The 27,654-nt window shown below is 32.9% G+C and overlaps 1 protein-coding gene and 1 long non-coding RNA gene across 4 annotated transcripts in view; both read right to left on the bottom strand.

Annotated features, from left to right (window-relative positions):
• Invadolysin (leishmanolysin-like peptidase, invadolysin) overlaps positions 1-19,590 on the bottom strand; it is a 72,192-nt gene extending 52,602 nt beyond the window's left edge. For 2 of the 3 annotated variants that reach the window (XM_089713851.1, XM_089713853.1), the window contains exon 1: positions 19,361-19,589. In XM_089713851.1, the coding sequence (XP_089569977.1) occupies positions 19,361-19,498 (138 nt within the window). In that variant the 5' untranslated portion in view covers positions 19,499-19,589. Of the gene's footprint in view, positions 1-19,360 lie in introns of all 3 variants that reach the window. The other variant, XM_089713852.1, reaches the window with a different exon arrangement.
• On the bottom strand, positions 77-1,225 carry LOC149475109 (uncharacterized). Its single transcript, XR_016318149.1, has 2 exons — positions 267-1,225; positions 77-173 (listed from the first exon to the last, which is right to left on the bottom strand). It is a non-coding gene; the product is annotated as an uncharacterized LOC149475109 (long non-coding RNA).
• Positions 19,591-27,654: the final 8,064 nt, after the last annotated feature.

The raw sequence follows: 27,654 nt of genomic DNA, 5'->3' as shown, positions 1-27,654 counted from the left end.
GTTCAGTCAGGGCTATGGGAAGTTTCATTCCTTACAAATTGAGCCTTTTTTAGAAAAAAAATAAAAGCCGTGTAAAAATTGTGTTTATTTATATTTAGTTCATCATCCTCAGAACATGTTCCCGGCTCAGAAATTGCTTGTATTGTTCCAGTACTATTGTAGCACACCTTCGGCTAAAATAAATATAATAATAATAATGTTAGTGATGGCTAAAATAATATTTTATTTGTTATACAAATCCGTAAAATTTTATTATTATTACTAACATCAATACAAGGAACAGCAGACTTCTTTAGAATACGCCTTCCCGCTTTTGTGGTATATTTATCCTCATCGCGAAAATGCAATGAACAGACGCAAGTTCTATCGGATGGTAACCAGGTTTCTTCACTGCGGTTGTTTTGGACAAATTTTACCCATTTTTCCCTTTCTTCACGGCCCAGACATGGAAACCTTGAATAGAAAAAATATTAATCTCTGAACTAGCGGTCCGCCCCGGCTTCGCCCGTGGTACATATTTCGCAATAAAAAGTAGCCTATGTTTTTTCTCAGGGTCTAAAGATTGTCTGTGCCAAATTTCATCAAAATCGGTCCAATAGTTTATGAGCCTATTTATTACAATCAAACAAACAAACAAAGTTTTCCTCTTTATAATATTAGTGCAGATAAATAAATAATAATTCAATTATACGTTCAAGTCAGTAGCTTATACAATATCAATTAAAATTGATTAAAATCAATTAACAAAAAAAAAATTGGTGATTAAGTAATTGATTTTCATATTTCATGATTTCACCTTTTTTCAATTAACAACCAGTCTATGCTTTTCTAAATATGTAAAATAATTATTTTATACTATAAAAATATACGCCAGCAAATATTACTAACAACACTTATTTCATGCCCAATGTCATATCTTAAATTTTTAATCTATGACAAATGACGCAAAATGTCGCCCGCCAAAAATTTTGTTCTAACTAAGTTTTAAAAATTATTATCTAGTTACTTACTGATTGAAAAGTTATTTCTTTGCACTTTTCCGTATTATTTGTATTATTTGTGCAATATCGTAACACACACGTAGGCATATTTGATGCGTTTCACTTTAAAACAAATAAAAAATGAGCGTGACGTTCGCGCCAATGAGCGAGCAAGCGACTGAGGGCAGTTACGCCACATGACGTATGTTGAGTGGAACATAAGTGGTGTAGGCGGTATCGTCTCCATATTCATATTATCTCAATGATTTTAAATTCGAATTTAACAGACAGTAGGTCAAACTTTATTCTTAACTGATAACAGCGAAGTTATTAAACTTTTCAACAGCTTGGCGACAGAAAACTTGATGAGAAGTTTAAATTTTAAATAGATTTTAAACATCAAATCACTGCATAGTATAAAGCAAATTCGCGTCTGTCTGTATGCTTAGATCTTTAAAACTATAAAACGGATTTTGATGCAGTTCTTTCAATAGATAGTGATTCTAGAGTAAGGTTTTAGTATATAATTTACTAGCTTTCCGCCTCGGCCTCGCCCGCGTTTTCAAAGAAAAACCCGCATAGTTCCCGTTCCCGTGGGATTTCCGGGATAAAAGCTACATTATTGCATTTTTGGTAAGGATCTCTAATTTTTTTGAAAATGTAATATAGCCTATGTTGCTCAGTGAAGATGCAGCTTTCTAATGTTGAAAGAATTTTTGAAATCGGTCCAGTAGTTTATGCGTGAAAATCAAAAAAATACATACATACATAATTACAAACCTTTCCTCTTTATAATATTATTATTATATTATTATAGTATAGAAGTATAGATAAGGTTTTAGACAAAGCGGGAGAAAGCTAGTTTTTTTTTAATAATATGTAACTGTATCTGTTTTTAACCAACGTTTAAAAAAACAAAGTTTTGAAACCAAATGTCTATATAGTTTAGTCTCAATGCCAGTTTGACCATGATACGCTTTCTACAACTGTAAATAGAAGAACTATTTATTAAATAAAGAAAAAAAGCAAGCTCGACAAAATCCGCCATTTTTTAACACGGCATTTTTTGTGCACGAAGCTTAGTATATTAATACTTAATAGTTATCTAAAATACTTACATATACGCATTACAAATGAAAAATATGTTAATTTTTTTTGTTTTTATTTTACGTCGCAATGAAATGATTTTATGATAATCTGTCCGGACTCCGAATATAGTCAGGAGGCTAGAGAGAGTTATAAGTTATTTTTTACCGCATTAAAACATATTTTTCACACGGGAATTTCCTATGACTACATGGGTGAAACATCATTGTGGAAAGGACCAGAAGGATTGAGGAATGTAGGTAGACCAATCAGACGGTGGTCTGATGACATTGTCGATATAGCTGGGAAGGACTGGGTTTCCTGCGGTAAAGACCGGCACAAGTGGAGGAAGATGGAGGAGGCCTTCACCCAATGTGGGATCCAACACAACAACTAATATTTATGTAGTAATTGATAATAAATAAAAATGAATCGCAAAATGTGTTGGTAAGCGCATAACTCGAGAACGGCTGAACCGATTTCGATAATTCTTTTTTTATTATATTCCTTGAAGTACGAGGATGGTTCTGATGTAGAGAAAACGTAAATATGTACCACGGGCGAAGCCGGGGCGGACCGCTAGTTGATAATAAATTTCACATCTACTAACACAAATTGTAAAATTGTAAAATTGTAAAACTGTCAAATTTAAATTAATATGTTCTACTAACAAAAATTGTAAAAATTGTAAAACTGTTGTGTGGAAATAAAAGGCTTTTTTATTTTTATTTATTTATTACATGGGTGAAGCCGCGGGAAAGCTAATACATAATAAGTAACGGAATTTCTCGAGAAATATTTTGTATGCCCTTAGGCCTTAAGTGATAAGGGTATCCTGACAGAAAAACATTTGCCGAGTCAGCGTGTGTGCCGAGCTGATATATGTTATCAAGTGAAACTTCTTTGGCAAGATTCAAAGATACTAAAATCGTCGCCTTACTCCATGACGTAACGGTATTGCCATGACGCGAACGCGCCTAAAATTACATTTTTCCTGTAGGTACATACTTAAATTATTTTTTATTTTTCTTTAACAAATTTTTTGGTAAAAAATAATTAAATGTCACATAAACGTCTTATCCTTAATAAAGAAACAAAAAAATGTTCGTTCAAAAACAGAAAATTACGTATAAAATACGACGTTATAAATAATTTCCGTTGAGAGAAATTAAAATTTTATAGATGCCAGTATCTCACTTGGCGTATTATAGTCCGAGAGCTGGCTGTTTGAAATCTAAATAATAATTTACATGCTATTGCATAGCTTCTATCGCGGGCCTTGAGCGCGGGGACCGAATCCAGAAATTTAGTAACGAAAAACCTCACGCTCCCCACTCCGACGGTCACGGAGGTGTGGCTTGAAGGCATAGCATGCAATAGCTTTACCGCGGCAGTCCCCGAGTGCACACGTCTTTTTTTATCTGTGTGTTTAATAATGAAAAAATAAATTTACCATTGAAATAAAAATGTGTAATTCGAACCTGGAAACATGTTTGTGTAAGGTATATTAAAACTTCTGCCGTTTTTTAATTAAAATAATTTATTTATGGATATTTTTATCATGGGGTAAACTAAATTTAATAATATGCAGACATACCCGTTTTTTATATTATGTAAATAGATTCCACACTATTTATATTCTTTCATTCCTTTACACTATTAATAGTTATTTTCATATTACTAGCAAACGGAGTTCGAAACGGAACGGAGTTCGCCAACAGAGACACCTTTTCTTTGCTATAAACCCCACGGAGCCCGAGACCTTTCCAACGAATGCAAAACCGTGGAAATTGGTTCGTGTCTTCAGGAGTTATAGCGTCAGGAAGGAAAACCCGACTTATTTTTATATAGTAGATATGTACTTAACCGTGTGTCCATAAAAATATACAATACGTTAAATTCCGACTTAAGTGCAACCTTATAAAATTATGTTTAATTGTATCAATTGTATCTTACGTTAAATAAATAAATAAATCATTTATTGCGTTGTTGCTAAAAATTACAACAAATAATGTACAGATTGAAAATATGTCACAGTCTCTTGGACTATAAACGAGACATGCTCTACTGAACGTTTGGAATTTCATTCGTTTTTCATTGTCACTTCATAACGATATATTTTTATCATTTTTATTTAGAAATTTTATATCTATACTTATACTTACTTAATCTATAAGTTAATATTATAAAGAGGAAAGGTTTGTATGTATGTATGTATGTATGGTTTTCACGCATAAACTACTGGACCGATTTTGATGAAATTTGGCACAGATAATCTAGAGACCCTGAGAAAGAACATAGGCTACCTTTTATTGCGAAATATGTACCACGGGCGAAGCCGGGGCGGACCGCTAGTAATATTATAAAGAGGAAAGGTTTGTATGTATGTATGGTTTTCACGCATAAACTACTGGACCGATTTCAAAAATTCTTTCACCATTAGAAAGCTGCATCTTCACTGAGCAACATAGGCTATATTGAATTTTCAAAAAAATTAGAGATACCAAAAATGCAATAATGTAACCCAAGGTGTAAAAAATTCCTTAATAAAAATTCTGTCATCGCGTGCGCTGCGGAATCTATTCCTTGAAGTACGAGGATGGATCTTATGAAAAAAAAACGTAAACATGTAGGTACCACGGGCGAAGCCGGGGCGGACCGCTAGTTATTTATATTTTACAGGATTTACTTGTTCTATTAGAAAAAGATTCTGTGCGTTTGTTTGAAATGAAGAAGCTCCGAAATTACTGAACCGAATTGAAAAATCTTTCACCATCAGAAAGCTACATTATTCGTACATGTCATAGGCTGTATTTTGTTTTGTTTTTATTTTCAAGCAGCTTTAATATAATAATTGCGAATGCCTATCTCATATCTGTTTGTTACGCTTTCACACCTAAACCACTGAACCGATTTTAATGAAATTTCGAACAAGTAGCCAAGCATGGGAAGGACAAAATTCAAGTTTATAAGAACTTTGATTTTGCATGACATGATTAAAAAGAGCAACTATGGAGTTTCTTGCCGATTCTTCTCCGTAGATACTGCTTTCCGAATCGGTGATAGTTAAATGTTAAAAATATGTACATAATGACGTTTCAAAAGTACTTCTAGAAGAAGTCTAATTGAATAAATAAATGTTTGAGTTTGAGTTTAAGTTTGTCTTTATAAAAAAAATCTAACTTAATTACAACTTATACTTCATAGAAAAACTTGGGATCTAAGTCACATAGTAATCATAGTATATCTAATTTCCCTTTATTTCGTTACTAGCTGCGCTCCGCAGTTTCACCCGCGTGGCTCCGCTCCTGTTGGTTGGTCTTAGCGTGATGATAATTATATAGCCTTCCCTTCCTCAATGATTGGGCTATCTAACACCGAAAGAATTTTTCAAATCGAACCAGTAGTTCCTGAGATTAGCGCGTCCAAACAAACAAACTCTTCAGCTTTATAATATTAGTATAGATAAAACTTAACCAATACCGTTTTTCCCATTTGTATTCTAAGTTATACATTTCACACTTTGCTAATTCAACTTGAGTAACTTAGCCTTCAAGCACCATAGTATTTGGCACAAAGCTAAGGTCACTTAGCCTTACTTAACTATTGATATCATTCATTGTATTCCTTCGACATACTTTATACTAAGTTGAAGTTTGTTTATTTATATTGTTTATTTATATTATTATTGTTTATTTATATAAAAATGAATCGCAAAATGTGTTGGTAAGCGCATAACTCGAGAACGGCTGAACCGATTTCGATAATTCTTTTTTTATTATATTCCTTGAAGTACGAGGATGGTTTTTATGTAGATATGTACCTACCACGGGCGAAGCCGGGGCGGACCGCTACTTATATAATAAAACCTTCCTCTTGAATCACTCTATCTATTAAAAAAAACCGCATAGAAAACCGTTGCGTAGTTTAAAAGATTTAAGCATACATCGGGACATAGGGACAGAGAAAGCGACTTTGTTTTATACTATGTATGTAGTGATACTCAACATAGGCAAAGCATAACTAAAACTACTTCCTAAAAACAAAGTCACAGGAAAACATAGGTACTTAAAAGATGTTTCGTAAATGAGAGAAATCGAAAAAAGGGTTCGCAATCTAATTACTAATTAGTATTGTAACAATGGAGTAAAAACATCAAACTTATATCAAACGATCGAAAAACTCGGATACTATGTGGTGCGCGTTTATTAGTAAACAAACATAGTATTTTTATTGCACGCCTCATAAGCGAAGCGTTGAGGTGGGTACTACTGTCACTTCGCGCAAAACATCTGATTTTTCAAACTTAAAATGTCTTTATGTATCATACATTGCACTTGTAAGATAATACATACACACACATATTAAGAAAAAACACTATTTTTAACATTCATGATAATATTTTTGATGTCATTTTTGTTATTTAAACTAGTTAAAAAACAGTTTAAAAAAGTTCTGTCTTGGACGTCCGTGTGTCTGTATGTGCGGAGGATTTTCTTGTTAACACACATTTAAAGGCACACACAAAACATAACTTCCCTCAAAATTGAGCAAATACCAAACATACGCTAATTATATTAACATAACAAATGAACACGCACCATACATAATTATAAAGAAATATATGCGAGGAAGTTAACACACAAGCTCGTGTGAACGACCTTTACAATTACTAAATTAAGTTATGACATTTCACACGCGCCCTTGGTATAGTATAATATGGAGCAATATAAATACCAATAAATACCTAGGCTTTTTAGGTACTATTACAGATTTTTTGTAGGTTATTGAAAATGGCAAATATGGTAAAATATTCCTTTTGAATAACGAAGTAGGTCTTATCTATTAATAATATTATAAAGCTTGAAGAAGAGTTTGTTTGTTTGGACGCGCTAATCTCGGGAATTACGGGTTCTATTTTTTGTAAATTTCTTTCAGTGTTAGATAGTCCATTTGTCGAGGATATAAAAATAATGAATGATTGTGTGTTTTTATTTGTATGAAATTGTTGTTTGAATTAAATCTGTCCGTTTAAAGTGGGTCCAAAATCAAAATCGAGTCTAAAGGAGTCTGTTACATACAAATTACAAACTGTATGATTGTGAAGCTAAAAAACGTGTATAAACCCTTTATATAATTCTAAGCAATCAACATAAACGAAAGAAGAAATAAAATTAACTTGCACATTTAAAATCCAACATATACCTTGCATAATCCAAACAGGTTTAAGGTCAACGAACTTAAGTTACTTTTAAGTTTTTATACTTATAGACTAGAGTAGATAATTTTTGAAACAAAAAAAAATCGCAGTCGGATGAAACCCATTAGAAAAGGAGGGGAATATGATAAAAATGTAAGGAAAAATAAATTACGGTCAATCCGAGTTCGGGAAGCGGGAGGGGGGAGCTTTTAAGAGAAAAAAATGGTTTCTCTCGATTTCCGACAAAACTACAAGTGCTATAGAAAAAAGTTCAATCGCAAAGTTGTAGGTAATTAAAAGTTCTACAACTTTTGTATTCACAATTTTTTCACATAACCTAAAAATTTAGGTGAAAAATTCAAAAAACCAAGTTTTTGGTCTTTTATTTTTATCTACTTCAAAATTTATTTTTTTTCTACGAAATTTGGTGGAAACTTACTTTAATATGTCCCAAATACACTGTAATTTATTTGATTGAAAATATTTATTTTTTCGCCTTATTTTGAATTAATACCAAAAAAACAACCTAATTTTCAATCGAAAAGTCACCCGTCAAAATATCAGCTTTTTTCAAAAACTTGGGGTGCCTTTTATTCATTGAAATCTCTACTTTCATATGGTGTAAAAAAAATAAACACCACCATAGTAAATGTTCTCAGGAAATGCATACAAACAGTGTGAAAATTAGCTTTTACTAAATCAGGCAGGCAGGAAAATAAAAGGAAAAATTCCTTTTATTTTCATCATATTCCCCTCCTTTTCTAATGGGTTTCATCCGACTGCGATTTTTTTTATCTTTTCATTATTTTTAAAGGCTTCTACCCCAGTCTATTAGTGCAATACTCGTATTCGACTGCTGAAGAAAGATCTTATCCAAATAAGATTTAAAATAGAAATTAAAAAGTATAATATTTCTAAATTATTCATTGTTGTAATTTCGCGTTGTTTATGCTAAAAGTAATTATTTTGATTCTAGATCTTCCCGAATAAAAAAAAATGTGTGCGTGTACTAGTGTACACACGTAAGAAGTGAAACTTCTTTATGACCTTATTTTTCAAAAAATAATTTACTATATGCAACTTTACAGAAATACGTCAATCACGCGTGGTAGGGATAAAAACAAGATGGCGCGTAATGTTACACTAATGTTACACTAAATGTTACACTAAATTTTTTTCCATCCCTGATAAAGAAGTTTCACTTCAATAATTCTTTTGAAAACGTCTATAAAAACTTATTTAATTCTATTTTCTGTCTTTAGTTGTGATCAAAAATGATATAATCAAATCTACTAATTATACTTATAAACTTATAATGTAATAATACTGGTCCGATTTGAAAAATTCTTTCGGTGTTAGATCGAGGAATGCTATCCACACTAATATTATAAATGCGAAAGTAACTCTGTCTGTCTGTCTGTTACTCAATCACGCCTTAACTACTGAACCAATTTGCATGAAATTTGGTATAGAGATATTTTGATACCCGAGAAAGGACATAGGATAGGTTTTATCCTGGAAATCCTAAGGGAACGGGTTTTTCTTTGAAAACGCGGGCGAAGCCGCGGGCAGAAAGCTAGTAGGCTATAATAAATCACGAAACATCATCAACAGGAGCGGATAAATGCGGGACGCGAGTATAACCGCGGGGCACAGCTAGTATTCTGTAAAATTGCTTGTCATTGAAAATCATGTAAGTTATAGGTACCACTTATACCTCAAGAACGGCTCAACGTATTTTAATGATATTTAGTTTGTTTGGGTTTTCATTATTTGTAAAATTTCCTAAAAAATGTCTATTCATTCTGTCGTATTTGTTTTGAGGTTTAGCTTCTCTGAAACGACTCGACCGATTCTCATGAAATTTTGTGTGCATATCGGGAAGGTCTGAGAATTGGACAACATCTTGTTTTCTAAGTGATAAGAGCAAGGCAGAACAATGTTTACCGGGACAGCTAGTCTACACTAATATTATAAAGAGGAAAACTTTGTTTGTTTGTTTGATTGTAATGAATAGGCTCAAAAACTACTGGACCGATTTTAAAAATTCTTTCACCATTCAAAAGCTACATTATCCACGAGTAATATAGGCTATATATTATCACGCTAAAACCAACAGGAGCGGAGCCACGCGGGTGAAACCGCGCGGCACAGCTAGTTATTATATAAAATCCTATACAACAATAATTAATCAATTATTATACACATATAAATGTATATTGCATGTATAATTCTTACAGACCTTACTGTTTCCGCTTATATCGATATAATATTGCCATTTGCCGCCATATAACCGGAAGTAGGAAGTCAACAATCATGGGAAGCGAATGGTAGTTGCTAGAAATATATTATGTAGTATTGTTTTTGAACGCAATTTCAATTAATATCTTCAAGATATGTTTTTGAACGAAATTTTAATTTGTTTCATTGAATTGAAGGTTAATTTTTTTTTAAAGTTTACGATTAAAATGAGTTTTTAACGGATTTTAAACGCGATTTATTCATTATAATATTATTAATATTTAAGTCTTTAATTTCTAAATGTCTCGCTTAAAATCACACAAATAAAAAAACATATTTACCTACGTTATTTCTATAGTAATTGTAAAAATTGATTTATTTTTTTAAGTAGGTAGATACTCGAACTTAGTGAAGTTTGAGAACGAAGTCTATGATATTTGAAATTTGAATGTGATCAATGACTAGCTTTTCCTTCGACTTCTTCCTATTAATACACAATTTAATTTAATAAACAATCAATTGGTTTTTGAGCTAAAATACCTACCTACAAACACACACACACTTATAACAACCTTTTATTTCTATAATAAGAAACCATAACCTCACTTTTTACACTCGGTTAAAAGCTAAAGTGACAATATTGATTCACATCTAGAACCACTTTCACTTATAAATGTACAGTACATTATGTAATGCGTTCTCTATCCGATCGCGGTTTCGGGTAAGCGTAGAAGCGCGCGGCCGCGAAATGGATGGGTAATCGGTAGTTTTTTGCATAGCATTTTATGCTACTTAAATGTAATAGTTTAAAATTGTATATTTAGCGATTATTAAGCGTTTAAATTTTATTTTTACATAAATTTTGTTTTACAAAAACCTTATTATACCTACTTTTCAAAGTAATACATTGTATACTTAAATTTATTTATTTAAATACTAGCTGTGCCCCGCGGTTTTACCCGCATTGCTCCGCTCCTGTTGTCTTAGCGTGATGATACATTATAGCTTATTATAATATAGCCTTCCTCGATAAATAGGCTATCTAACATCGAAACAACCTTTCAAATCGGATCAGTAGTTACCGAGATTAGCGCGTTCAAACAAACAAACTCTTCAGCTTTATAATATTAGTATATATTAACGTCTGATACATACAGTATGTAAGTATAGAAATAACTTCAAAACTAAATATAACAGTATTCATTCGTTCCACAGCTGCGACATTCACATAATTTGAACGGTCAGAGGTTATCAGGTCATATTTCATCTGATCAAAACCTATCGAGATTTGAGTACAACGAATAAATAATAATACAATTCAACATTGTTTTGTTGTAGAAAATGTTTATTTGCTTTGTACAAACACTACATAATATAAAACAAAGCCGCTTTCTCTGTCCCTATGTCCCTTTGTAATGCTTAAATCTTTAAAACTACGCAACGGATTTTGATGCGGTTTTTTTTAATAGATAGAGTGATTCAAGAGGAAGGTTTTAGTATATAGCGGGCGAAGCCGCGGGCGGAAAGCTAGTATATAAAAAATCGTAATAAGATTCGCCCGTAAGCTTAAACAGAACGAATTTAGAAATTGTAGATTTTTAAACGCATTTTAAATATAAAAAAAAAACACATAAAAAATCGTGTTATTTAAAAAATTTATACATTTGTACAGACAGCGAGCAACTATTTTATACTATCTATACATATTACATACTAATATAAGCTGAAGAGTTTGTTTGTTTGCTTGAACGCGCTCATCTCAGGAACTACTGGACCGATTTGAAAGATTAGGTGTTAGATAGCCCATTCATCGAGGAAGGCTATAGGCTGTATATATAATCACGCTAAGACCAACAGGAGCAGAGCCACGGGAGTAAAACCGCAGAACGCAGCTAGTAATATTATAAAACTGACGAGTTGGTTTGCTTGAACGCGCTAATCTCATAAACTAGGGGCCCGATTTGAAAAATTATTTCACTGTTTGATAGTCGATTTATAAAGGAAGGCTATAGGCTATATATCATCACGCTAAGACCAATAGGAGCGGAGCAATGTGGGTAAACATTTTTTTGCCGACGCGGTTCGATAAGGCCTTTTGTAAAAATCCTACCAATATGTAACTATAATAAACGTTTGTAAGGATTCCAAATCCATACTAATATTATAAATGCGAAAGTAACTCTGTCTGTCTGTCTGTTACTCAATCACGCCTTAACTACTGAACCGATTTGCATGAAATTTGATATAGAGATATTTTGATACCCGAGAAAGGACATAGGCTACTTTTTATCCCGGGAAATAGGATATGTTTTATCCCGGAAATCCCACGGGAACGGGAACTATGCGGGTTTTTCTTGGACTGCGCGGGCGAAGCTGCGGGTGGAAAGCTAGTTTATTATAAACAAATAAAAAAACACAAAAGAGTACCGCCTTATCACAAACTATCTCTGCCATCAATCAAAGTGAAGCACCATACACCGCGGTCAGAATTCGGATGGGCGCACATAGATTTCACAGACTTTCACCGATTACGAAACGGTTGCGTCATCACATTCGGTTCAGCTGTTTTGTATTCATAGATAACAGAGGTCAGGATTTAATTAATCACTTGAATGGGGAAATAAACAGATGTGTCAACTAGTTACATATTGTGTATTTGTTCGTGTTCACAATGTTATATTTTTTTGAAGTGAAACTTCTTTAGGCGCATTGAGAGTAAAATTTCAAGATCGCGTCATGGCAATACCGTCACGTCATGGAGTAAGGCCGCATTTGAATCTTGCCAAAGAAGTTTTACTTCTGACACGCAATTATTTCATTGTTAGATAGTCCATTTATCGAGGAAGGCATAGGCAATATATCATCATTCATCACGCTAAGATCAACAGGAGCGGTGCAATGCGGTTAAAACCGCGGGGCACAGCTAGTAAACAATAAATAATAGATATTAATATAATTTAAGCTTTTTTTCTATATAGAAACCAAACACGAGGAAAACCTTATTTATTATCTTTAATATCTAAATATATTATCCTAGCGGAAAAGGAAAGACAAGGAAATACGAAATTAATTATGGCTATTAGATATCTTATATTACATAAATCATGTTTTATTTTTAGCTATCTTGGCACACAAAAAGTGTATTTAATCTCTAATAGAATATTTCTTAGCAAAAATATATCCCTTAAGTAAGAATCTGGCATAACCCACGGCTCCTTCCCCGGGGACCGTGGGTATCTTTGGAAGATTTCCCCACTTAAAAAAATAAATAAAGGGCACAGCAAGCTGGAAGTCCTACTAATATTATAAATGCGAAAGTTTGTGAGGATGGATGTGTGTGTATGTATGTTTGTTACTCTTTCACGCAAATACTACTGAACCGATTACAATGAAATTTAGCACACATTTATAGGGTAACTTGGATTAACACATAGGATAGGTTTTATCTCGGAAATCCGACGGGAACGGGAACTATGCGGGTTTTTCTATGAAAACGCGGGCTAAGCCGCGAGCGGAAAGCTATAGTACATTAGTAAAACAAATACATCTTTACTAGAAGACAGGCTATAGAATCAATTATTATGCAACTATAAGCCGAGGTCAATACAAAATGCCAATAGAGAACTTAACTTGATATGTATACTTAGTGCATTAAGTTGGCACGGCTTTTGTATGTTATTCTAAGTTCTATCTGTATGTATTTAAAAACATGTCATCCGTTTAGTAATTTTGTGTATCTTCAAAACGATAATAACATCTATATACTATACTAATATTATAAAGCTGAAGAGTTTGTTTGTTTGAACGTGCTAATCTCAGGAACCTGGTCCGATTTGAAAAATTCTATCGGTGTTACCCGCATTGCTCCACTCCTGTTGGTCTTAGCGTGATAATATATAGCCTTCCTCGATAAATGGGCTATCTATAATCTAACACCGAAAGATTTTTTTCAAATCGGACCAGTAGTTCTTGAGATTAGCGCGTTCAAACAAACAAACTCTTCAGCTTTATAATATTAGTATAGATAAAATGCTTTATTTTAAAATTCAAAGCGGACTTAAAAATAACAACCGCGACTTAATTAAAACCTGTGACAAATTCATGCAAATGGCATATTTTTCCACTAATTACCTATTAGTTTTATGCGCAGTAAAAATATTTCTGTAACGTTTTTTCCTCATATAGGTTATTTTTTTTCCTCCATTTTTTAGATTCCGTGCCATAAAGAGAGATCTTTGCATAAATCTGTGTTTCAACTATTTATAGATTAATAAAAAAAATAACAATTACGGTATTGTAAATAGTACATTATATTTTTTTTATAGACTAGCTTTTTACGCAGGCTCCGCTTTAGCAAACGTTGTTTTTACTGTTTTTCACAATTTTTAAAGTTATTACCTATAGGTACATATCCAGGAAACCTTAAATTTAATGCTAAAATTTTTTATATTCTGTAAAATATTATTTAAATCCGTCGAGAGAATCGAATAACGTATTAAACTACCATTTCAAAAATGTATTCTAATTGTCCGTATTTGACAGTTTACAGGTGACATTTCAAAATGTTCGTGAATTACTTTATTGGACGGATAAATTGTAACCAAGGATTGAAAAATCGGCCCTTAGTAACAATAGAAAATAGGAATGGTAAATACGCGGGAAAATTAATTACAAAAGGAAACTTGTGCTTTTACCCTTCGAGCCATTTGTAATTACAATTTATGTTAAATTTTGTGAGGAAATTATTTTAGAAACGCCTTTAAGGATAATTTTGATTCTAATTAACGTCGTTTCTATGTTTTTTTGTTCGCAAAGATTTCTTGAAAAAAAAAATTTTTTTTTGAACAGGAAAAAAATTGATTTACTCTGATGTCTGAACCATCGGCATAATGATCCTACTTAATTGTTATTTCAAATGGTAGGATATTTCTTTGGAAAATAAAAGTTGTATGTGTTAACGTGTTCCTTCAACTATTTTCTTTTTAAATTTCATACAAATCGGCAGAGTGGTTTAAAACAGGTAGACGGAATTTACCATGCATAACAATATATTGTGTGGCTAGTAGATTTGTCATCGTAAAATACTTATACAATACTAGCTGTGCTCCGCAGTTTTACCCGCATTGTTTCGCTCCTGTAGGCCTTAGCGAGATGATATATAGCCTTCCTCGATAAATGGACTATCAAACAGTGAAATAAATCAAATAATTATACAGGCGCGTTAGTTAAACTGACGATTTTTTAAATTAACAGTGACATCAACATAAACCTCCTTTTTTAAAAAGTTGGTTAAACAACCGTCGCACAGTTATATGAGTAAATCATAAACAATGTGTTCATTAACATTAATATTTAACATAACTGGCTTTAGAACATAGAACGCGGTAGTGTACCTTAAAAGTAAACTAACGTACTAGTACATATATGATATAGTATTATATTATGTGTAATACTAATAAAAAAAAAAAAATACTATGTTCTTTTATCACATAATACATACTTATTTAAATATTACTTATATACCTAGTTTTTACTGCAGTTTTAAATATAACTAGCTGTGCCCCGCGGTAATACCCGCATTGCTCCGCTCTCGGTCTTAGCTTGATGGTATATTGTCTATAGCCTTCCTCAATAAATGGACTATACCGATACGCATACGCATTACTCCTCTCCTTTTGGCCTTAGCGTGATGATATACACAGCGTGATGATATACACTATACAGCCTATAAGCCTTTCTCGATAAATATCTAACAGTGGAATGATTTTTCAAATCAGACCCATGGTGTCGAGATTAGCGCGTTCAAGCAAACAAACTCTTCAGCTTTATAATATTAGTATACATTAGCATAATATAAGATATACATTTACGGGTACCATGCCAACTTGTTGTCTATATATACTAATAATTAATATTATCTATACTAATATTATAGAGGAAAGGTTTGTATGTATGTATGTATGGTTTTCACGCATAACCTACTGAACCGATTATAATGAAATTTAGCACACATATAGAGGGTAACTTGGATTAACACATAGGATACGTTTTATCCCGGAAATCCCACGGGAACGGGAACTATGCGGGTTTTCCTTTGAAAACGCGGGCGAAAAGCTAGTAAAGAAATAATTATAAATGAAAAATTAGCTTTATCTACCCTAAAGTTAACCCTTCGTAAAACGCAATGACACAAACCAACCCTCACATTTTACAATCGATTTTCCATCGAAAAGAATTGTAATAACATTTTAATTTAAATTATTATCACTACATATTGACTACATGGTACCTATACTAGTATTATAAAGTTGAAGAGGTTGTTTGTTTGTTGGAACGCGCTAATCTCAGGAACTAATGGTCCGATTTAAAAAATTCTTTCGGTGTTAGATAGCCCATTTATCAAGGAAGTCTATAGGCTATATATCATCACGCTAAAACCAACAAGAGCGGAGCAACGCGGGTAAAACGCGGGGCACAGCTAGTAGTTTATCTGTTTACTAGCTGCTCCGTGCGGTTTCACCCCCGTGGCTCCACTCCTGTTGCCCGTAGCGTGATGAAATATAGCCTTCCTCGATAAATGGGCTATCTAACACCGAAAGAATTTTTCAAAAATTCAAATTCAAATTCCCGAGATTAGTGCGTTCAAACAAACAAAAAAACTCTACAGCTTTATAATATTAGTATAGATTAGTATAGATATAATCTGCAGTGGAAACGCAACCGTTGTCATGGCAACGGCATCGATTCCTGCGCGGGAGAGAATTTTTGTGCGGTATATGAGCATGTAGACTGCTTTGCATGATTGGAATTAACTTTATGTGCTTTTAACATAACATAGTATAATAGTGTCTATGGTATAATTTACCTTAAAATTATACCCTCGTGAAAGAAAATCAATTTTCAATTTCATGAAAAAGCAATATTGCTGATGCATTGTGAAAAGGGCCCATTATACGACATTTCGAACATATACAGAGTAATCTTCTTATATATAAAAATGAATCGCAAAATGTGTTGGTAAGCGCATAACTCGAGAACGGCTGAAACGATTTCGATAATTCTTTTTTTATTATATTCCTTGAAGTACGAGGATGGTTTTTATGTAAAGAAAACGTAAAACTGTACCACGGGCGAAGCCGGGGCGGACTGCTAGTAATAAATAGATTTGGATAGTAGTGACATCTCATATACTATTTCTAAAGCCTCTCTCCGCGCTCCACTGCTCGCATCGCGATGGAACACACTCGACAAGTCCGCATTGTGCTGCGGGAACACGGTATGTGTAGCCGTATGTCGGCATAGATAAAAAAATAATATTATTAGAACAATATTTTTGATAAATCATTGCAATAGTTTAGAATCGAATTGGCCAAATCTGTCATGCAATTTTTCGCATACAAATAATCTTCATGTAAAAAGAAACGTTCTTTATTTATTGACACTAAAACTTAGAAAAGAAAACGATATATTTATTAGTCTTTTTTTTTAATTTAATGAGCAGCAATTATGCAATATAGTTAATTAATAATTTCACACAGAATAGACATACAACCGCTTTTAAATTTATTTTATACTAGCGGTCCGCCCCGGCTTCGCCCGTGGTACATATTTACGTTTTCTCTACATAAAAACCTTCCTCGTAATTCAAGGAATATAATAAAAAAAGAATTATCGAAATCGGTTCAGCCGTTCTCGAGTTATGCGCTTACCAACACATTTTGCGATTCATTTTTATATATAAGAAGAAGATTAAAAAGAGACACTCCCATTCTAACGTCTAGACTAATTATAAATTGACTAGACAATGCTCACGACTTCACTTTATCATATTTTTCTGGCAATACTATTTTTTTTTGTTTAAAACAAACTTAGTTGTACTTTTTGCTTGTAGGTAAAGCATTATGTACCTATGTGGATATGTTCTCAATGTTAATGGTGCATTTTTTAATTTTATTTTGCGATCTATATGCGTGTATATTTTAAACTAGCTGCTCCACGCGGATTCACCCCCGTGGCTCCACTGCTGTTGGTCGTAGCGTGATGATATATAGCCTATAGCCTACCTCGATAAATGAGCTATCTAACACCGAAATAATTTTTCAAATCGGACCAGTAGTTCCCGAGATTAGCGCGTTCAAACAAACAAACTCTTCTACTACATATAATATTAACTGTATAGATAAGACAGGAAAAATTCTAAATTATCGAATCGTAAATAAATCCATTTATTTTATACAAGGCTATTATTGTAATCGTAGATCGCCTACTTGTATTAAATATCGATTTAAAGAGAAAAGTAACATGCGCGAATGGGATCGCTACTTCTTTTAATTACAGGCAATAATTTTTAAGAATCATTTTGTGTACGACAACAATGTTGTACGTTATTATTTTTCTATACAGTAGAGTTCTATACAGTTATACAAATCGTTTTACATTATTTCTATTTACTTCTTCGTTTGGTTTAATGACTACCTACCTCCTCTTATGTCTGTATTTTACAATCTATACTAATATTATAAATGCGAAAGTAACTCTGTCTGTCTGTCTGTTACTCAATCACGCCTTAACTACTGAACCAATTTGCATGAAATTTGGTATAGAGATATTTTGATATCCGAGAAAGGAGATAGGCTACTTTTTATCCCGGGAAATAGGATAGGTTTTATCCCGGAAATCCCACGGGAACGGGAACTATGCGGGTTTTTCTTTGACTGCGCGGGTGAAGCTGCGGGTGGAAAGCTAGTATTACATATATGCAACAAAATACCTGAGTCGCGTATTTATGAACATTACCATGATTCAGCACAAAATTATTAAATGAACATAAAAACCATACCTAATCCAGATCCACCATAATTTATAGGTAAATTCCTTGTAAATTCATTACAGGAAAATACTCAAAAATCGAAGGACGCGCGGATCGCGAAATTAAATTAGTCACTTGGGAGATAAAACTAAACTGCATAGAAAACACGCAAAATTAATTACCAAATACACGGTAGTTAGAAAGCGTTAAATTATGAAGCGAAGCGACGTTACATATATCACGGAATATCTAACTACATAACTTTTAGTCATAGAATTTCTAAATGTCGAGAAAATATTTCTTGAAATTCGCGCTAAAATTTTTAATCTTGTGAGTCATAACAGTGCACTAAAAATTGGGCAAAGGCGCAAAGCCATACAGCCTTGTCCTTGAGTTTTTTTTATTTTTATTGACACATGAAAAATTTATTGATTATTTTAAAATCGTATAACATAACTGTACGACATCGTAAATAAAGTTGGAATTAATTATTATTAAATAAAAATCATGCCGAAGGCTGTTTTAATTAATTATTTCTCTATAATTAAAACATAACTTAGGTACAATCAAGTTATGAATAATAACATGTTCTTACTTCTATCATATCCTTGTGTTATTTGAAAACAAATATGTATGTACAGAGATCGTGCAAACTGCAACATTGCATAATTATTTATCTATCAATCATGTATCTTTGTGCACGCAAGCACAATGAAGCACAAACTATATTTGAATACTTAGAAGTAAACCAGACACTTAAAATATTACCGTGCAGTATGTGGTGCAGTACCTATAAATGCGATTAAATTTTTCGCAAATGACTAAATATGTGCTAAAGTGTAATCTGAATTGGTTATATTATGAAGTTAATTTTGCTTATGTTATAGCAACATAACCAAAATTAAAGAAGAAAAAAAAGAGCATGCAATATTCCGTCTGTAGAAATTCACATTTGAATTTCGAACTTCGTGTCACTTTTTTTCTTTACAACCAGCACGTACTCAAAGGATTGTTATACAAATTATAATCGAATTAATTACTTACTTGATCCTCCTTCGGGTGTTCGTGTGTACAATGTGTATGGTGGTGATCGGTAACATATTCGTTTTCATATGTATACGAATAAACACTGTTCACTAACAAAACGGCACAGACACACACATACACATACATTTTCGACATTTCGGTAACGATCACGAAAACATTTGTTTACATTTTAAAATTAAAACATACGTGCGACCATCAGTTATTTCACGATGAAACTAAATTCAGAATGAAATTATCAATACTCACGTCGATTGTCACTGACTTCACTCTAATGTCAGCTGTCAAATGACAGTATTGTACCCTGAGATTGTACCAGTGTGCTATCTCTCTCTTACACATACGAAAATGTCTAGTTAGAAAGAGTCGGATGCGTGTAATAAAAAACACGACAAGAAAGCTTTTGCAGGTAAATTTTTGATGCATTTTTTACGGTTTACCTTGTCGGTCAACGTACAGTAATTTTTTACTTTGATTAAAAATGAAAGAGTTTTAACCCTTAATCGGCCATGACTTCAAACAAGTTTATTTTAATACATCAGTACGGGGTTATATCGAGTTTAAACAGTAAAATATTAAAAAGTAAAATATTGGGTAGCTTATGGGTTTTTTGGCGGTGGGATATTATTTCCCTATAACCATTAAAAGTTATGTTTTGTGGGAAATTATTTCCCTATATCCATGAACATACATGTGGGAAATAATCTCCCACTTTTGCCGCTTTTGCCCGCGCCTTTATTCGTCGATTTTAACACAGGGACAAAAAATAAAAATGCATCATTAAATTTATTATTTATTGAATATGTATGAATTTTTAAATTACTTTTTACTTTACTCAACTTTTTACTTTTTATACCTACTTGGTATCCTTACAGGATAAAGGGAAATATATTCCCACTTGAAGATTTCATGCACGGCTACAGGGTATTAATTTCCCACCATTTTTTAAATTAGAAAAAATAACCCAAAGTAACAGCTTTCGTACGTTATTTTGTTTATATTTGATAAATAACACGTTCTTCTTTACGAATTATAAACAATTGCATATTAACAGGAATTTTTCTGGGCGTAGATCCAAAAACTATCTTGAATTTCGGGAAAAAACGGTCGTTTTAATGAACTTTTTACTTCGATTGTCTACTGACATTCACAGTTGACGTTTAGAAAGAAGTGTTGCTAGAAAAAAAATAAAAGAACTATCTATCTTAAGGTGCGTTCCTTAAATTTTACCGTATCTTTAAAAATACAAACAAAAATAATTAATTTGTGGGCAATGCCGAGGTGGGAAAATAATATCCCCATGGCTTATTAAGGGTTAAAGTGATAATGGTTGATTTGTGAAGATTGATTAATATTATGATACATGCACGATTCTTGCGAATATTACGTATACAGGAAGTATATATTTATAAAACATAAAAGCTTCCTTCTTCATACAACCATTGATACAACTCATAAAAAGTTATCTAAAAGCCATATACCTACCTAGTAAATATCAGCCTTGGATGCGTTTTAACCTGTGGTTTTAACATCTGTATGTTATTATTAATTAGCTTTCCGCCCGCAGCTTCGCCCGCTTTGTCTATAAATAAATAATTATATATAATACTAGCTGCGCCCCGCGGTTTCACCCGCGTGGCTCCGCTCCTGTTGGTCTTATAGCGCGATGATAATATCATCGCGCTTTAGGCTATATATGTATGTATATATAGCCTACTGCCTATAGCCTATAGCAGCCTCGATAAATGGGCTATTTTTTTCAAATCGGACCAGTAGTTCCTGAGATTAGCGCGTTCAAACACACTCTTCAGCTTTAGATATAATATTATTATAGAAAGTATAGATAGATGAGCATAATATTACATAATTATAAAATAAACATTGTATCAGAAATTTAGAACGGAACGTGTTATCTATTTACGGCCAATGGTTATTTCATTCCAATCAAGATGCATAGCAAATTTTATTCAAAACGACTGTGTAGATTTTGCGTGAAATTGACACAAAAATCACATTCATATCCATTCACTATTTAATATTGTAAACAACAATAACAATAACAATAAACAATAATCTTTATTTCCAAAAAATATAAGATGCATAGAAATTGAAAACCCTTGCTCCCACACTAGGATTCCCTGTGTCGTGGGAACAAGTATCTTCCAGTGGTACATTTTAATCCTTATGCTAAGAAAATAAACTATCACATTAAAAATCTTCTATACAAAACAATTTTTTTATTTTTATTAAATACTTAATAACAATATAAATTCGTTAAAATATATAAATTCATGCTAACTACTATAATTAAACTCAATGCAAACTTAAACATGCGAGTGTGTGTTCATGTGTGGTGTGTGGTGTGTGTTGAGGTGTGTTTGTGTGTGTGTGTGTGTGTGTGTGTACATCAATATTGTAAATAATTTTCTAGTTGTCTCATGCTTCCAATTTCAAAAACTCTTCAGTCTGAATATAGTCAAGGCCTTGCATCCATACTTTAAGGGACTTTTTTAATTTCCATCTAGTCATTTTAAAAATATTTAATTTAATGTTGATTTTAGTATATAAGTAAGGACCCAGGTAAGAGAAGAACTTATGAGCAAAAGATGTGTGAGTGGTAGGAGCTTTCCATGTAAGACGTCTACTTTCCGGATTATTTATGGTTCTAGCAGCTGACTTGTGAAATTTTAAAATGAGCGCCATTAAAAATAGCTTCCGTACACTAAGCTGACCGGTTTCTAGGTACAATTGTTTTGTTGGAAATCGGAAGGGCTTTTTATATGCCACTTTTATTACCGCCCTTTGTGCCCTTTCCACCCTCAGCAGTATGGTTTTACAAGCTGCACCCCATGCACATATTCCATAACACAGAATAGACTGACACAGCGCTGTGTACACAATACGTATCGTTTCTGTATCAGCCACATTTCTTAATAGTTTGAATATGTACATGAGTTTGCGAACTCTGGAGCTTAGGGCACGTGCTTGGTTCTCCCATGTTAGTTTCCTGTCAATTATGACACCGAGATATTTGATTTCATCTACTATTTGGAGATTAGGGCACGAGCATATTGGTGTTCCTACTTTGCAGTGATGGATGGTAAACCTCATATCTACCACAGGTGCCGTTTTTTGTGTTATATGAAAACAAACAACTTTTGTTTTGTCGGTATTCAGGGTAAGTAAGTTACTTTGCAGCCAACTTGCCATTATTTGTAGACCTGCTTGGGCTACATCAACGACTCCAGCCCAGTCGCGCTCGTAGAATATAACAGCAGTATCATCTGCGAAGGCAAAAACTTGAGCCTGAAGCATGTTCAATGAGCAGAAGTCGTTAATGTAGACCAAGAAAAGGGTAGGACCTAAAACACTACCCTGTGGGACACCGAAATTTATAGATTTAAAATCACTACAGTAGTTTTCTATCTTTACCCGCTGTAACCGCTGAGATAGATATGAGGAAAACCATTCCAAAGGTAAGCCTCTAATCCCCGCACACTCAAGTTTCCTGAGTAGAATTTTGCGAGAAACAGTATCAAATGCTTTTGCCAGATCCAGGAAAACGCCAGCACACCTGTAACCACTATCTAATTTACCAACAATAAAATCAACCAATGATGTGATGGCATCCTCCGTGGATCTGGCAGCTCGAAATCCATATTGGTTCGGTGACAATATATTTTCCTTCTCCAGAAAGCGTATCAGTCTGCTGTTTACTATTTTTTCTATAATTTTAGATAGTGAGCTAAGAAGAGAGATTGGCCCATAGTTAGATGGTGTAACAGGGTCACCTTGTTTAAAAATTGGACAGACATTAGCAAGTTTGCAACAGCTAGGAAAAGTACCGGATGAAAGACTTAAGTTTATTATAGAAGAAATGGGTGGTGCAAGAGATAATTTGGAATTTTTAAGAATTTTATTAGTTATGCCATCCATTCCCGGAGCGGAGTTTGTTTTTAAGCAACTGATGACTTTCACTACTTCTGAAGGATCGGAAGGTGTGAAAGCAAGTGAGTTTGATGGACTTTTTGCTAAGTTAGTATAAGTTCGAGCTAGTTCTGTTTCGGATTTATCCAGATTGTCTAAAATTTTAGTGGCCAATTTTTCACCTATTTCTGAAAAGTACTCATTTACTGTATTAAGGGAATCTATAGGATTGTTAGTCTTGATGTTAAGAAGTTCATTATGAGATTTTTTGGTATCATCAATTTTGCATATACGTTTAACAGTTCTCCATAGTTTTTTACTATCCTTACTAGTATCTTGAATAGCCTGTCTATCATATTCATCTTTTAAATTTTGTAATAAATTGTTGCAAGTATTTCTGTATTTTTTATATTCATTTTTAAGTGATTCAGAGTCAGGGAATTTTTTTGTGGTCATATGTAAAGCATCACGTTTTTTCATACATTTTAATAAGCTAGGGGTTAACCATGGTTTAAATATTATTTTACGTTTACTAGTAGTTATTTTTGTTGAATTTTGTGAAATGAGATCATTAAGAGAGTCAATAAAAATCTCGGTAGCCATGTCAACATTATCACAGTTATATAAAGTGGACCAGTCCATTTTTTCTATTGACTCTTGCAATTTATTGTGATCAATTTTCGATTTAATTAAAATGTCCATACTATTCGAGAAACACTTATCTGAGTTTGTTAGGCTAATTGACAATAAGACAGTATCATGGTCAGTAATATCAGAATGGCAAATAACTGCTTTGCACTGTGATCGTGACTTTATCATACAATGGTCAAGACAGCTCCCCGATCTCGTTGGTACATTATATGCAGGTATATAACCATATTGGGTCACTAGGTTTAAATACTGCTCAGAATAGATAGACATGCCATTATCTGTAATATCTAGGTTCAAATCGCCAGTTATTATTCTATTGCTAGTTGTACATTTTTTTAACACACTTTCCAAAGGGTCCAAAAAGTTACACAAATCTGAAATGGAAGTAAAAGAAGGAGATCTATAGATTGAAGTTATAGAGATAATAGGGTTTATTTCTAAGATTAAACATGTCCCATTACGAAAACTCGGTTCCAATATTTTAACCATGCTAAGGCTAGCTTTATAATATATTACAATACCATCGCTTTTGTTGTAGCATTTTTTTGTATACACGCAGATATAACCAGGGAGATTGATACCCCCGAATGTGTCATCAATCCAACATTCTGTAAGTACAATGACATCCGGTTGATAGCCAAGACGATCTAGAAATAATTCAAATGAGCCGATATTTTTACGTATACTTCTTATGTTCTGTGTAATCATTGTGAACTGTCTATTGACGTCTCCAAAGTAACGGATGCAAGATTCAGGCTCGAAGGTTTGCCAGAACGGAATAAAACACGTCTGGTCTATATCATCCATTACGTTTACGTTAGCCATTAACTTTTATAATAATAATTATGTGGAAACCAACATCTTTGATATAATATATTGTTCAATTTTAAAAACTTAAATTTGTGTCTGTCAGAATTATATGTAAGTGAGTAAGAGTCAATTACATAAACACCTATAAGGTTAAATATAAATGCTTGTAAACAACACAATATACAATATTTTGAATAATGTAAATGTGGAAAAGTGAAAGCGTAAGAAATAGGTAAAATATTTATACATTTAAGACGGCTCTCAATTATAATTTTACTATATTGTAAATATTCCATACATACAATTAATTTCAAGACAACAATTTCATATTTAGGTAAATAACAACTTAATATACATTTGATGAATAGAATTACATTAAACTTAATTATACGACCCCTTGGAAAGCAATTGATGATACACCGTATAAAAATTAACTCACTGAAAAATATTATAATTTCATAAGCAAAAATAAATTCAAAATAGATAATAACCTTAGATACAGAATATTTTGCAGAAATATTATTAAGAAACGTGACAAACGGTATTCTATTAAATATACAATCAATATAATTTGCAAAACTATAATTGCATTTGAAGCTTTGAATATTAAATAAATTATTAACGTATTTTAACTTAACACTAATCAATTTTATAATACATGCATAAGAAAAACCAAAATATATTATTATTACTATTAGTAGTCTGTGCTATTAGTCATTGAGTAAGACTTTTTAATTGTTGTTCATCTCTTACGTGGATATGAGGAGAACCATCAGCTTTGCGCAGAAACACACGGCCGTTACTCGACCAGCAATATTTGTACTTTTCCGTATTAGCAAAGTCCCTCGCCAGAAAAAATAATCGTTTCATTTTAGCTGTTAATAATTCAGATATGTATATGGTTGATGTTGAATTTAATCCGAGATGACTTGAATTTAGTTGCATTTGTGTAGACTTGTACAGCTTTTTTGCAGTCTCCAAAACTTTGAGTTTAATAAAAGTGGATGTAAACTCAATAATTAATGGAGGGGATGACGTTTTATTGTTTCGGTTAAATCGCCGATAGACGTCTCGAACATCCGACGTATGATAGTCTAATTTTAATGAGTTAAACAACGAGTGTACCATTTTATACAACCCTTCCTTAGACTCTTCCTTTTGATGTGGAATTCCTCGAATTTCAATACTTGTTTTAATACAGAATTGGTTATAGACTTCACACTTTTCGTGGATTAAATGGATTTCTTTAGACAGCTCTTTTTTAACTTCCTCCAGACCTTCAATTTTACTCTGCAATGATTCCAATTGCCCACTAATATATTCTAATGATTTTTCTATTTCTTTATTATGTTGGTCCATGCTTGTACAATGTTTTTTTATATCTTTTATCTCCGAAATACTCTTTTCAATGAGTTCTAGACGTTTATTTTGCCTCGATTCGAAAACTCCAAACATCTCTTTGATTTCATTTCGCAGTGATAGGATAGATTCATGGATTTCAACATTATCCCGGGTCAAACCTTTACGGTCCTTTTGGACTGTACTTGTAGATGCATTTTTATTTTCGGGAGTTATTTTCCGGTTCATTTTGTACAGTTAGGATGATAAAAACTATATATGTATGATTTGACCTTTATTAATAATGACTGAGGGGCTATAATCGTCTCGAGTAATTAGTCCAATAGTAAAAGGATGCAGGCTCCGCCCACCAGCGTTAATGAGCAGTAGACTAAGGCGGGGCTTAAGTAGGAAGCGCGTGCGCAAATTAGATTTTTGCACGGCAAAAATTGAGACACACTCACTATGCGTCGTCCTCTAACACGTAGCCGGCACGCACACGGAGTACCAGGACAACAGCAATGCGTAACGTAAACTTGAAGATGCACGTAGCTAACTCTCGCTGTTTATGCGCTCCTATTATTTCACTTGATTTATTAAATTCACTTTTAATTTATTTTTAAGTAAAAATTTAGCACGGACACGACTATTCACTGTTGGATCCCAGGCGGAAACAATATATTTACTTTAATATTATAAAGTTCTATAATATAATGAAATAATCGGATAAGGATCGATTTCTTTTTTAAATTTTCCGTAGGTCAAAGAATAGGTTGTAAACTGTTATAAAGGATGTCGATTGAAAAGAGTTTTCCAAGCTTTACCTATCGATTGATCGATTATTGATTGATCGATTGATAGATTGATCGATAATTGATTGATCGATTATTGATTGATCGATTGATCGATTATTGATTGATCGATTATTGATTGATCGATTGATCAATTATTGATTGATCGATTATTGATTGATCGATAATTGATTGATCGATTATTGATTGATCGATAATTGATTGATGGATAATTGATTGATCGATTATTGATTGATCGATAATTGATTGATGGATCGGTAGATCGATTGATCAATTGATCGATCGATTATTGATTGATCGATTATTGATTGATCGATTAATCGATTATCGATCGATCGATATATCGATTGATCAATTATTGATTGATCGATTATTGATTGATCGATTATTGATTGATCGATTATTGATTGATCGATTATTTATTGATCGATTATTGATTGATCGGTTATTGATTGATCGATTAATCGATTATCGATCGATCGATATATCGATTGATCAATTATTGATTGATCGATTATTGATTGATCGATTATTGATTGATCGATTATTGATTGATCGATTATTGATTGATCGATTATTGATTGACCGATTATTGATTGATCGATTATTGATTGATCGATTATTTATTGATCGATTATTGATTGATCGATTATTGATTGATCGATTATTGATTGATCGATTATTGATTGATCGATTATTGATTGATCGATTATTGATTGATCGATTATCGATCGATCGATAAATCGATTGATCAAT

This window comes from Colias philodice, chromosome 31 (assembly GCF_061535455.1).
Source record: "Colias philodice isolate Cphi_HAF_F1 chromosome 31, ilColPhil1 Martin Lab GWU primary, whole genome shotgun sequence".
Classification (NCBI taxonomy): Eukaryota; Metazoa; Arthropoda; class Insecta; order Lepidoptera; family Pieridae; genus Colias; species Colias philodice.
This window is presented reverse-complemented; position numbering and strand designations above follow the sequence as displayed.